Source organism: Squalius cephalus (assembly GCF_949319135.1).
Source record: "Squalius cephalus genome assembly, chromosome: 21".
NCBI classification, from domain to species: Eukaryota; Metazoa; Chordata; class Actinopteri; order Cypriniformes; family Leuciscidae; genus Squalius; species Squalius cephalus.
The window spans coordinates 32,193,209-32,205,516 of record NC_137142.1 but is presented as its reverse complement, the minus strand read 5'-3'; the positions used below and the strand labels follow the sequence as shown (position 1 = coordinate 32,205,516).

The 12,308-nt window shown below is 40.1% G+C and overlaps 2 protein-coding genes across 2 annotated transcripts in view; one reads left to right on the top strand and one right to left on the bottom strand.

Annotated features, from left to right (window-relative positions):
- LOC307149560 (uncharacterized protein) overlaps positions 1–1,556 on the top strand; it is a 2,112-nt gene extending 556 nt beyond the window's left edge. Inside the window, exon 1 of the mRNA XM_079855933.1 lies at positions 1–1,556. This exon is cut by the window's left edge and continues 556 nt beyond it. Within this exon, the coding sequence (XP_079712059.1) occupies positions 1–1,233 (1,233 nt within the window). The 3' untranslated portion in view covers positions 1,234–1,556.
- Positions 1,557–1,846: 290 nt separating this feature from the next.
- LOC307148785 (zinc transporter ZIP9) lies at positions 1,847–10,407 on the bottom strand. Its single transcript, XM_079854617.1, has 7 exons — positions 10,110–10,407; positions 9,471–9,576; positions 9,107–9,280; positions 7,438–7,506; positions 6,962–7,047; positions 5,506–5,640; positions 1,847–2,953 (listed from the first exon to the last, which is right to left on the bottom strand). The coding sequence occupies exons 1-7, from the start codon at positions 10,203–10,205 to the stop codon at positions 2,693–2,695; spliced, it is 927 nt and encodes a 308-aa protein (XP_079710743.1). The 5' UTR covers positions 10,206–10,407; the 3' UTR covers positions 1,847–2,692.
- Between the last annotated feature and the right edge of the window lie 1,901 nt (positions 10,408–12,308).

Genomic DNA, 12,308 nt, shown 5'->3' with positions numbered 1-12,308 from the left:
CTGGCCGACCTCCGACGCTCTCCTGCGACGGAGCGCCGACTAAAAAGCCTCTCGCAGGAGATCAGTCGCAAACTATGCATCACAATCCCGGAAAAAGATCATAAGATTGCCGCGTTGATGCTGGCCAAGCATGAAGAGGAGCAGATTCGTTTACGGCAGAGCAATTTCGAGGAGCAAAATCGTGAGGAGGAGAAGAGGCGTGAGGAGGCCCGGAGAGCTCGCTTGGAGGTAAAGAAGCGTAAAGAGCTTCTACGACAAATCCGTCGCTGGCAGGAGGACATGGAGGAGCGAAGGAGGTATCGAGAGGAAGAGGAGGCCGTTCTTACGGAGCAACGCAAACGAGAGATGCTTCAACAGGAGGAGCGCTGGAGGAGACTCGCAGAGGAGCAGCAAACTCAACGCAGGTTCAAGCATAAAGAGGCAAACAGGGAAGCGAAAGAACGCAAGCGCTACCAGGAGAGGCTCCTGCAGGAGAAGGAGCGCGATGAGGAGGCGCAGCGAGAGAAGGAGGTGCAGGCGGCGCGTGATAAAGAGCAGCATGCGATGAGGAGCAAGCGAACGCAGGAAGAGAGAGAACTGAGGAGAATCAAGCAAGAGAATGAGAGGGAGCTTCTCAAGCACCTCCTCCTAAAAAAGGAGGCCGAGGAGCAGGAGCACGCGGAGAAGGAGATGAAGAGAAACGGACTAGAGCGGAAGCTGCAACGCTCCTGGGAGAACCGTGAAGTGCTTGTGGAGGCGCGCGTGCAGGAGATGCGACTGCGCGCGATGAAGGAGGAGGAGCAGATGCGGATGGCGCAGGAGCGGGTGGAGAGGGAGAACAGCGATTGGCTGGAGCAGAAGCAGACGCTGGTGAAGCGGTGCCAGGTGAGGATGGAGAACGCCGTGCGTCAGGCGCAGGAGCAGCGGAGTCGCAGAGCTCAACATGTCCGACGAGAAAACCAGGAAAAGGAAATGAATCATCGCAGACTACAAGACCGAGTCCTGGAGGAGGAGAAAGCACAGTGGGAGCAGAGACACGAGGCCGTGACGCAAAAGGACGAGCGCAGGGAGAAGCTGCAGAGAGAGAGAGCCGAGGTCATGGAGAGGAGCCGAAAAGTGGCTCACGCCTCCTGCTACATGCGGGACAGGGTGAGGGAGCAGACGTCCCGGCGCACCTTTGACCAGATGGCTCGAGAAGCCGAGCTGAACGCTCTCATGGGTCGCCTGAAACCAGGAAGAGTGCTACTAAAATAGTCCTACTGATGAAAATCTAATTACTATAGTATTAATGCAGCCAAACAATAGACACAAATCAAGTTTATAGGCACATTTGAAATGTAAATCCAGCTTCCAGCAGAAGTATTAGACTAGTTTTATGGATGTTTTTTCATACACATGAGGTGTTTACAGTGCTGATAAATGTATTTATCAAGTCAAAAGACGATTAATGCGCTTTTAGACTTCACCAAAGAAAGGCCATGTATTTATTATATAGAGAATTTATTTATTTATTGACTTTTATTTGAACAAATAATGTGATTTCTGAATGCTTTATTAGCCAATAAAGTTTTGGAATATTTCACAATATTTCTCAATTTTTTTATTTTTTATATAGACTTGTGTTGCAAATTTGAGACCAACTTGGTTAGAAATAGTGCTGTCAAATCAATTAATTGCATCTAACATAAATGTTTGTTTATATGTGTGTGTGTGTGTGTGTGTGTGTGTATATATATATATATATATCCTCACAGACACACACACATATATATATATATATATATAAACAAACTTCTATGTTAGATGCGATTAATAGATTTGACAGCATTAGTTAGAAACCTTCACCATGTGCTTGGCCAGTACTATTGTTAATTGCAAATCAGGGCATTCTTGTGTCAAGTTACTAAAAAGATCATCACTAAAATTGCAGGTTTAAGATTAATATAGTCTGTTGCACATGTATTGGTGTCTCAATAGCTATTTATCAGCAACAGACCTTTTAAACAAGTTCATCTTTGTTGATCCTGGAACAACATTCAGACTTCTTTCAACAATCAGATTTGAGGGACAACTTTACAGTTTTTGTCAAGTTTAGGCTTACAACCAGGGTTAGGTTAGGGTAAGATCTGGGTAGGGTTAAGTTTAGGGCTAGGACTGTTTTTGGACTGGAATGTTGATCCACACAAATGATTTGCAAAACACAAAAACTGCACACAAACAGTGGCTTTAAATGGCTTTTAATAGATTGTCACGTACCAGAGAGACTGTCGAGCCATCTCAAGATTGCACTGGATTGTAATTCTAAACATAAATATTGGTTTATACTAATATAAGGCATTCTTGGTTTAATACAAAATGTCAAAAAATAAGCAACGATATTTGGAAAAAGAGCACTGTATTGCACTAACTTATTGCAACTTTATGGCTGTGAGAAAAAATTACTTCAGCTGTAATACAAAATAAAATTTGATTCTAGGTATAAGAACATAAATATAAATCTTTTTGTCTTTGATTCAATATAACAGTGTGGAGGCGACAAATGACCCAGAGCCGGACCCTAACTGCACATAAATACCAGCATGCCACAGGCTTTTGTTTTGTTTCTCGGCAAACAAACCAAACAAAACTCAAAAGAACATCTTTATAAAAATATAAACATTTCAAAATGAATCATTACACGTCACATATCTGGCTGTTGGGTTGTTTTTACAGATTAATCATCTGGCAGTCCGAGGGCCAACAGCACGGGAAGTCCCATGCCCAGGATGAAAGTGAGGTTCTCTGTGATGGTCAGACCGCCCTGATGCTGGTAGGATCCAGATCCTGCGTGATGGTAGAGGTGAGTGGAGCTCTGCTGTCCTCTGCTGTTGATTTCAGGAAGAACATGAACTGTGGCCACATACAAGAAAGTCCCAGCTGAGAACAGCATTCCAATGCCTGTGGCGCTCAGACGGCTCTGGGACGAGCCATTAGACTGCAAAAGATAAAGTATTTAATACTTATTATAAAACAGATAGTTCCAGTCCTTGATTCTGATTGGTTGAGCTGCGTTCGAAGCCGTTGTAAATTACTCAACAAACACACACTTGTTTGCATTACATTAGTATTACTGCGCAACTTGTCAACCAGTCTTGGACAGTTTTATAGAATGGTTGCGAGGAGTCATTCCTACAGTTAAATGTCGCAAAAAACAAAGACATGCGGTTTGACTTCCGTAGGAAACCACCTGCCTTGCCATGTACCATTATAAATGGCTCAGCAGTGGAGACTGTCAGTCAGTATAAGTACCTGGGAATTATACTGGATGATAAACTGACCTTTGAGGCCAACACAGACAGGATCTGCAAAAAGGTCAATCAAAAACTGTTTTATTTAAGGAAACTGAGGAGTTTTAATGTTGAAAGTTCACTTATGAAAATGTTTTATTCATCATTTGTTGAGTCAATTCTCACATTTTCAATGATCTGCTGGTTCGGCAATCTTAATTTGATTAGAAAGAATAGGCTGGGAAGCTTTGTTAAACAGTGTCGGAAGATCACTGGTGTCAATCTTAATGATCTGAGCCAGGTCTACCAGATTAGGTGTGTCCGGAGGGCAAATGCCATTTTGGCAGACCCTTATCACCCTCTACACGCAGAGTTTCGGCTCTTGCCGTCAGGGAGAAGGTTTGCCTTCTCTAGAGAGGCAAAGTCAAATCGATACACAAGATCATTTGTACCATTAGCTGTTAAATACTTGAACCAGCTCTAAACATCGCAATTTGTAACTTTTCCAGGATGACATCTATGGGTTAATTGTGTTATTTCTTTTTCTTTTTTTGAACAACTTATTGTTCATTTTGTTGTATCTTTTACTGTATTTATGTGTTGGCTGTGCCAATGGCAGCTGTGGAACAAATTGCCCCTTGGGGATAATAAAGAAACATAACATAACATAACAACTGCCATTTGTGATGCTTTGTTGCTGCATGTGTTGCTTGGCAACCTCTTTGGAACTACATTGCTTGGCGGAGGAATAAATGTTATAATGTTATATTTTTTGTTGGTGTTTATTTTATGAATAAAATGGCTGGTGTAGTGCAGGGTATATGCAGGTATACGGCGCAGCCTATACCCACTTCTAAATCCCTTCTCATGTGCATCATTTAGTAGCTAATCCAATCACATGTGAATAAAAAACACCCAGTAAAGACAGTGATCCCTTGAATAGTTGTCCAATTTTCATGTGTGGATGGACTAAGGAATATTCACTCAAAATTCATAATTACTTAGTTGTCTCTTCCTATAGTCTGTGGGCCAGAATAAATGGCAAAAACTGCACCTCTTCTGTGGCTAATATTAATTTCATAATGATCCAAATTCTCTGTTAAGTCATGCAGCAAAAGTTAAGTGAGAATGTGCAAATACTACTGGCCCATTTTGGGGTGAACTATGCAAGACTAGTCTTACATGTCACTGTTTATAACACAGAGCGTTCATCATTTGCTGGGACGCTTAAATATTGGGGCATAAATTAAGAGTATACCCACTTCTCTAGGCACCACTACATCACTGAATAAAATAAATATTAAAATGAATATTTTTATGGAGTAACCGTTTTATAAAAGCAATAAGCCCCTTGAAGTCGTGTTTTACAGTGGATTTAGAACATAGACTCCGCGTCGTGCCTATCGACGCCCCTTAGCTGTAAATCACGGCTTCGAGGGGCTTATTGCTTTATTTTAGATCAGTCCAAAATAAATAACAGAAGAATTAAATGGAAAATATGTAACATTAGTTGCACTACTTTAACGTTCAGAACATACATTCTCTCTCCATGACACACTCACACCCCAAACATTCTTATCTAGTTACTTATTAGAAACTAACATAACAGCTTCAAAAATTCAGATTCATAAACAGGGTCTAAAACGTTTTGAGTTTGTCCACTTTCGACCGCTTCCAGAGGTAGTCAAAAACTCACAACTCGTCTTTTGTAGCTGTTCGACCGCATGTGTGTTTACACTATGAAAGCAATCCGGTCGAATGTGTTTGAACAGCCACAAAAGATGCTTACTCTCCGCTAACTGACCTAATGAGTAAACATTATGGGAAGGGTCTAGCCAGAGGGGATTTAAGACCCAAGTTTGGTTTGAAAACGAAAAACGTACCAAACACAATGTTCTCTCACCATTCCTGATTTCTAACACACACTCGCAGCGTTCGGCTGGTCTCGTGGCTGTCAGAGCAGAAACTAAAGCTGATGCTCTCCGTGTGTTTTTCTGTCGTCTCCGGTCGCGTTCATATGTAAATTGTGTGAGCTTATTTTGTCCATTAGCACATATTTACCCACCCATAGACCCTCCCCTCGAAGAAATCAGGACAGAAGTGGTTAAAGTGGACAAAAGAGACAGATTAAAACACCAGTGTAAACGGGAATGTGTCTCCCCTGTCTACTTGTGATCCGATCGACCAAAACACATCTTAATACCAGGTGAAAACAGAGCCTAAGTTTCAAAGAATGAATAAAGAGAACAGGGTCTCTCACCGCACTAAGGATGAAGTAAGTGCTGATGGCCATCAGTGGCGCAGCAGCAGAAAACGCCAGTAAATGAGTCTGAATAGTCTTCCTCTCCAGACCTGCGTGCATGAGGAAAGACACAAGACCAAACGCGGCTGGAGCCTAGAGAGAGAGAGAGAGAGAGAGAGAGAGAGAGAGAGAGAGAGAGAGAGAGAGAGAGAGAGAGAGAGAGAGAGAGAGAGAGAGAGAGAGAGAGAGAGAGAGAGAGAGAGAGAGAGAGAGAGAGAGAGAGAGAGAGAGAGAGAGAGAGAGATGTGAGTTGTTCAAAATCTTTCTTTTTAGTAAACTCTGTGTTCACAAACAATGTTGTCAATGCTGGAGTTCATGTGTAGAGCCCCTGATACTTCCAGCAAAGTTTCATGTTGTGTCGAGCCTTCTCAGTGTTTTAAAAATAGTGATTTTGATGCTATAGTTGTGTCCCAAGCACTCCCATTCAAAAGGCAATTTGACCGCAAACGAAAATACGGTCAAACTTAAAAGTGGCGTTTCCATTCTAATTAGGGCTGTAATCTCCCAGTCGATTAGTCGATTATTTGGTCGATACGTTCTTGCTCGACCAAAATTCTGATTGGTCGATTTTTTGTCGCGTTCATTTCATCAGTTTTGCCGCGTTCATTTCATCAGGTGGAAAGCACTAATTGCTAATGGGGGTGTTTTCAGAGCACCGCTGTTTCACAGGTAAAAGTCTGTCTTCAGAACACCCCCCTTGTTTTCACTTCTTTTGGATTAGCCCAACCCACTGGAGAAGAGAGACAGACAGATTGAAGAAAGTAGGCTACTAGAAGGTTTGCTGAATATTATTACTTGATCTGGTTTGTTTAATAAACATTCTTTTTTTATTATAGTGGACATGCCTTTTGTGTTTAAGAGTAAAAGCTTTAAGTTAATAGTCTATTCGTATCTCAGCCGCGAAGCTGGATTTTCGGAAATCATAGGCTATGATATTGTGCGCAGATGCACGTGATGCAACGCTGCAGAGCCGACAGACTCGTGTGTCAGACTCATTTCAGTGCAAAATAATTAGGTCAAAAACGATTGAATATACTGCAAATAGCCTACTAGTTTTTTATGTTTATTTATAATTCATTTAGGCGGACAACAAGGCTACCAAGTACTGCGCATAGTGCGCAGCTAATTAATTTAACGTTTTTTTTCCCTAACGTAATTTTTAGTCGAAAATTTCAGGACTTTAGTCGACCAAGATTTTCTTTGGTTGATTACAGCCCTAATTCTAATTATGCTTTTACACGAAAGTCTGACTCGGGTAGATTGACAAAAGACCCTAGGTTGCATTTTGGCGAGAGTTACGCTTTAAGGAATAGATTTAATCAGTTCATGCTGGGAATCAAACCCATGATCTTGGTGTTACTAGGGTCACTTGACTCAGCAGTGTTATTACAGAAAGACCGATACCAAGTCTCACCTTGTGCAAAATGACAGCAAAAAACACGACAACCTGCACGGACACCTGCGATGAGGCGGCAGCTGCACCCAGAGCGACTCCATCAACTGAAGAGAGAGAAACAATGTGAATGTCATGCAAATAAGTTCCTCACCAGCTGTGGGCATCTCTTCACACCTGACGAAACACTGCAACCAAACGATCTGAGGCATCATTATTCACTTTGTGTGAAAACAGAAATGCAACACTAGCCATGAAGTTTTGCATTACCAGACAATGAGTTCAGTCTGTTTTTAGTCCCTAGATTGTGTCCCTTTTTGGTAATTATAGGACAGATGCTGTGATAAACACACAACGGAAGATTATTTAGAAACCCATTGTTCACTGACTTGAATAATCATCCTCAGGACAAGCACTACTGGCATGATTCACTGTAATATAATCTGTTTTATCTGGGCAATGTGGGAACACAATAGTGGCATTGAGGCCCTTGTTACCTGCGGCGTGAATAAGCAGACCCAGGGTGGCAGTGACACTGTTGCCACTGTGCATGCGCACTCGGGGTTCTGGGAAACAAGACAAACAGACATGTTCTCAAGAGAGCACTCGACAGCATTTCACACCGGGTTATCTTTCCGCAGACTTCATTGTGTCTGTGTGTGGCCAAGTGGAATACATTAAATTCATGATGCATGCTTGCAGTTGTGCTTTATATTTTCAATAGTATACTAAGAATTCAATTTGACACATTTCACTGAACTACTGAGAATTGAAGACTTGTGTGAATACAAGACTTGTGCTTGATGCACATGCAAAAGATGTTAAAGGGATAATTCACCCAAAAATTACAATTCAGTAATTAAAGGTGCTCTAAGCGATGTCACACGTTTTTTAGGCTGAAATATTTATTGTCACAAACAGCAAACATCTCCTCGCTATCCGCTCGCTGCCTGTCCCCTGAACACACTGTAAAAAAACGTGGTTTCTGTAGACAGCCCAGGCTCCACAAATGGCAACAAAAACAAACTGGCCCAACCTGGACCACGAAACATAAACAGTGTTCCAGCCAATAACCGACAAGAATGATTTGGGGGTGGGGGATGGGGGGTTAGTGCGTGTGCACATGAAGGGGGGGTGTGGGGAGTGGAGGAGAGAGAAGCATGAGGAGGGAAGTTAGCTAGAGGAGAGATGTTCTAGACAACGACAAACGTTAGAATTATATTCTCTTGAATTTTGATATGGCCGACACACGACCAAAGAGACAACGTTCCGATGAACAGATAACAAAGAAGAGGGAAAAGGAGAAGGAACGCGCAAAGTCCTGAATTTACATCGGAAAAGCCTTCAAAAGGTGGCGAGAACTCCGCCGGCAGAAGGGCTTCTGATCCGACATTCAGCTGGCTCTGTTTTTGCTGGACCGGTGTGTAAATCCAGTTTGGTTTTTCTAAATGGTTCATGACTGTTTCAGGAAGCACGGGAGGGAGGGAGAGGGGACGGGATGAGGAGGAGGGAGGGTTGAGCTAGCCTCCGTTTTGTTTGACAATACTTCGAACGTCAACAAGAAGTGACTTCACCCAGCATCGCTTAGAGCATCTTTAATTACCCTCATGTCATTCCAAACCAGTAATTGTTTTCATCTTCAGAACACAAACAAAGATCTTTTAGATGAAATCTCTGAGCTTTATATTATTTTTACGATCTCTTTGAAGCGTCAAAGTGCTAGTTGCGTAGCTGTTTGAGCTCCAAAGACGAACGACATGAGGGGGAGTAATTAATGACAGAATTTCATTTTTGGGTAAACTAACCCTTTAATCAGCTCTTTATGCAAAGTGCAATTTCTTATAATTCTGTTTTGATTTTGAGGTGAAATATGACCTATATATTTCTCAAATTTTTTCAAGAGTCACCCCAAAACTTAGGATATTTTGTTTTACAAAGAAGTTGGATTAAAAAAGCACAATAATGTTTTATATCTGACATGATAACTCGCTGAATTAAACAATACATCATTCTACTACAGTTTGAAATCTTTTGTTGTAAATGATTAAAAACAATATAAGGGAACCTACACTATACATTTCTATTCCGAACACAGCTTATGTTTGGAAGAAGTGAGTGTATAATCATAGAACTGTGTTTATGATGATAAGTTTATGATTGAGGTACCGTTCATGGAGCAGTAGTTGGCAATCTGATCCACCACAAACATGAGCATAAAGCCCAAGACGAGAGAGACTCCTATGAAGAAATGAGGACGCAGACCTTTTTTTTCAACTAGATGAAGTGTTGAATTTGATCCAGATATATTTTGATTCCATTCCATTGTGGAGCAATACCAGTCTATATGTGGAGAAGGAGAAAACATGTATTCTCAAACATAATTGATCATGGCCTGCTGAGTATGGGGTTACTATTTAAATGACTGACTTTACATAAAAGTAAACAAAGACAAAAGGTGTGTATGACTCTACATATCCATTCCCTGATAGAGAAGTGAATGAATAAAACAGAGGAAGATGGCCAGTCTTACCTTTCCATGACTCCTGCACTAACTCCACCCCCTCAGGGATGATGATTGACAGGGCAGTGCCACATAGAAGCCCCGCCCCCAACACAGTAATCAACTGCAGCTTGTGCTGCAAGGGTGGAGAAAATGTCTTAAAACAACTTTAAACTTGTATTTCAATGTCAAAACACACAGTTACTGCATTAGCCTTTAATAGTCATGGACTTACATGGTTTATAGTATGACACTGACAGAGTATTGCAATGTTTACCATGGTAATATTTGAAATACCACATGAACGTGGTAATCTTGCCATATATACCACAGTAACGTTACGTTTTTTTTGTTGTACGATGACATTCAACTCAAATATATAAAGTTGAGCTGTTTGCCACAGCACAGAGAGATTTTTTAGATCTAAATATCACGTGCAGAAAAACCAGCTAACGTTACGAGACTGAACGCAGATCCACAGGTTAAAGTACAAGGTATAGTAAAAACTTTAATGATTCAGGTTAACTTCATTTATAATGCATGCAACAATGTACATATAGTGTATTTAAAACTTTGTTTGTATCTGCATTTGATATATTGCTTTATCGTCTGTAACGTTATGTATCCCGTTATACATAAACAACACTTGTTGAATGTGAATCATCTTACCTCTGATAAATTGATCAATAGTGGAATTATCCCGAGCACGAAACATCCCACAAACATTGCCAGAGATATGAGAATAACACCCCAAGCTCCGTCCATGCTTGCTTCTGTTATTCAGCCCTTCCGATTAAACCTCTTAACGCACATTCAAGCTGCATCACGTGTAACTTAAACACCCTAAAATACAAAAGGATGACACAATATCCTCTTTGAACACTCAGTGAAAGGCATAGTGGAGAGTTATCCACGTCTCAACACCCTCCATAACCTTCCACAACCCTAAACAACACCCCTAGAGTCTGAGAAACTGAATTACATAAAACTAATAGAACATGCTTAGAAACGGCTCAGAAGAGAGTTCGATTCATTTAAGAGAATCGGTTCTTTTCGGTGAACTGATTCGTTATCACCCAGAAGTGTCCTCAGAAAAACCCTCAGTCGGTTTATTTTTCATTACGTTTTATTCCTGTAGTAAAATTGCTGTTTATTGGTATGTTATCACTATTAGGTTATGAAGATACACGTCTAAATTACCTCAAAACATTTAAAATATATTTTGATCGACTGCATTTTGTGTATATAACCACAATACGTTTGTGGAGCATTATTTGCTTACGTTAGGGGGAAAAAAACTTGAAAATACTTATTTTCAACTGCTGAGCAAGTTAAGTATACTGTGAATATTCATATTATATAAATTTTGTGAACAACATGAGCACGCGCAAAAGCCGTTGGCGACTTGGCGTTGAATTAAATGGAGAGCGCGCGCGCACCGCTAGAGCGTCTGAGGTAAGAGGCTTTTTCCTCACGACGAATTACTTCAATAACTTTTAAAATACATTAAAATATTCTGTGAGAGTATTGTCATAAGAAGATTCAGGTTATATAGGTAATGCGAATTTTAAAATAACACGACTAGAGCGCTGTTAAAATGGTTATCATATCAGCTTCATGCCGACAATTTGAATTCAGAACGGCGAGTTCATTACTATAGCTATAGAAATATAACAATGGAGTCTAATATACTTGACCTCTATCTCTTGGTTCCTTCAATATTATTGTTGGTAAACAAACACTTTAATACATTTTGCCGACGCCAAATGCAGTCGAATGATTCGACTTTACCATTGAAAAGAATCGGTTCAGATGAAAGATTCGGTAGTGAATCAAACATCAGATACAACGTGAAAGCTTATGACTCTCAGTTCCTGTTTTTCCTTGTCTGGAGACATATCACAAGACTCTACCATAAGACCATGAGAGGTCAAAGATTGTACTCACTGTTTCGTGGCAGAGGGAAGAAAGCTGCCATAAAACGATATCATGACTCCTCGTAGGAGGTAAAGAGCACTTTAAAACCATATTATTTAAACTTTAAAATTATTTTTTTCTTGTAAAGGGTGTACACTTGTTTGTTTTAAGTTAATTCACTCAATAGTTAAAGTCTTAGTGTTCATCAACAACACAAAGAGTCAGTAATTAAACACATTTGGTCAGAAAGACAATGGAACATTGCTTTAACATCATACCTTTTCATTTCTGTATCAAGGCACAAAATACTAACTCAATTCTGATATATCAATATAAATAATCATACTGTTCACTGTAATCTAAACTACGCTGCTTACTTAAACTAAACTATGTTTTAAATAAGTAGAAAGAGTCAGTAAAGTGAAACAATTAGTGCATTTCTTCATATAATTTATAAATGACATGGGTCCACAAATAAAGAATTTCTTCACACTTGATATGGTTTTGTCAGTAAATGTCTATTTTATTGTTCAAAGACATGTAAGAGATTGAAGATGACACTGTACAAAAGATCATTTGAGGGGAGGTTGAGATACAAAACTATTAAAAACAGCAATCGCAAGCATAGTATGATCTTAAGGGAAATCTGAATGGACAAAAAGCAAACAATTCATGGTCGACTGTACATGGTTTTGCTGTCTAAGCTGTACAAATGTAAATACAGTTTAGTTTTCCAAGAGCAGCGCAATGCTTCTATTTACAAAAATATTACACCGATTTAACCTCTTCATTCCAGTTCAACAGCCAGTTAATTCATAAGATGGAAAAATAATAGACAAATGAAATAAATACTGTGGACAACATCTGTAACAAACAGGAAAAGTCATAAAGATGCATAAATAAATTATTGCCACTGCATCATGCTTCAAAACAGTGTTTTTTCCTTAAACA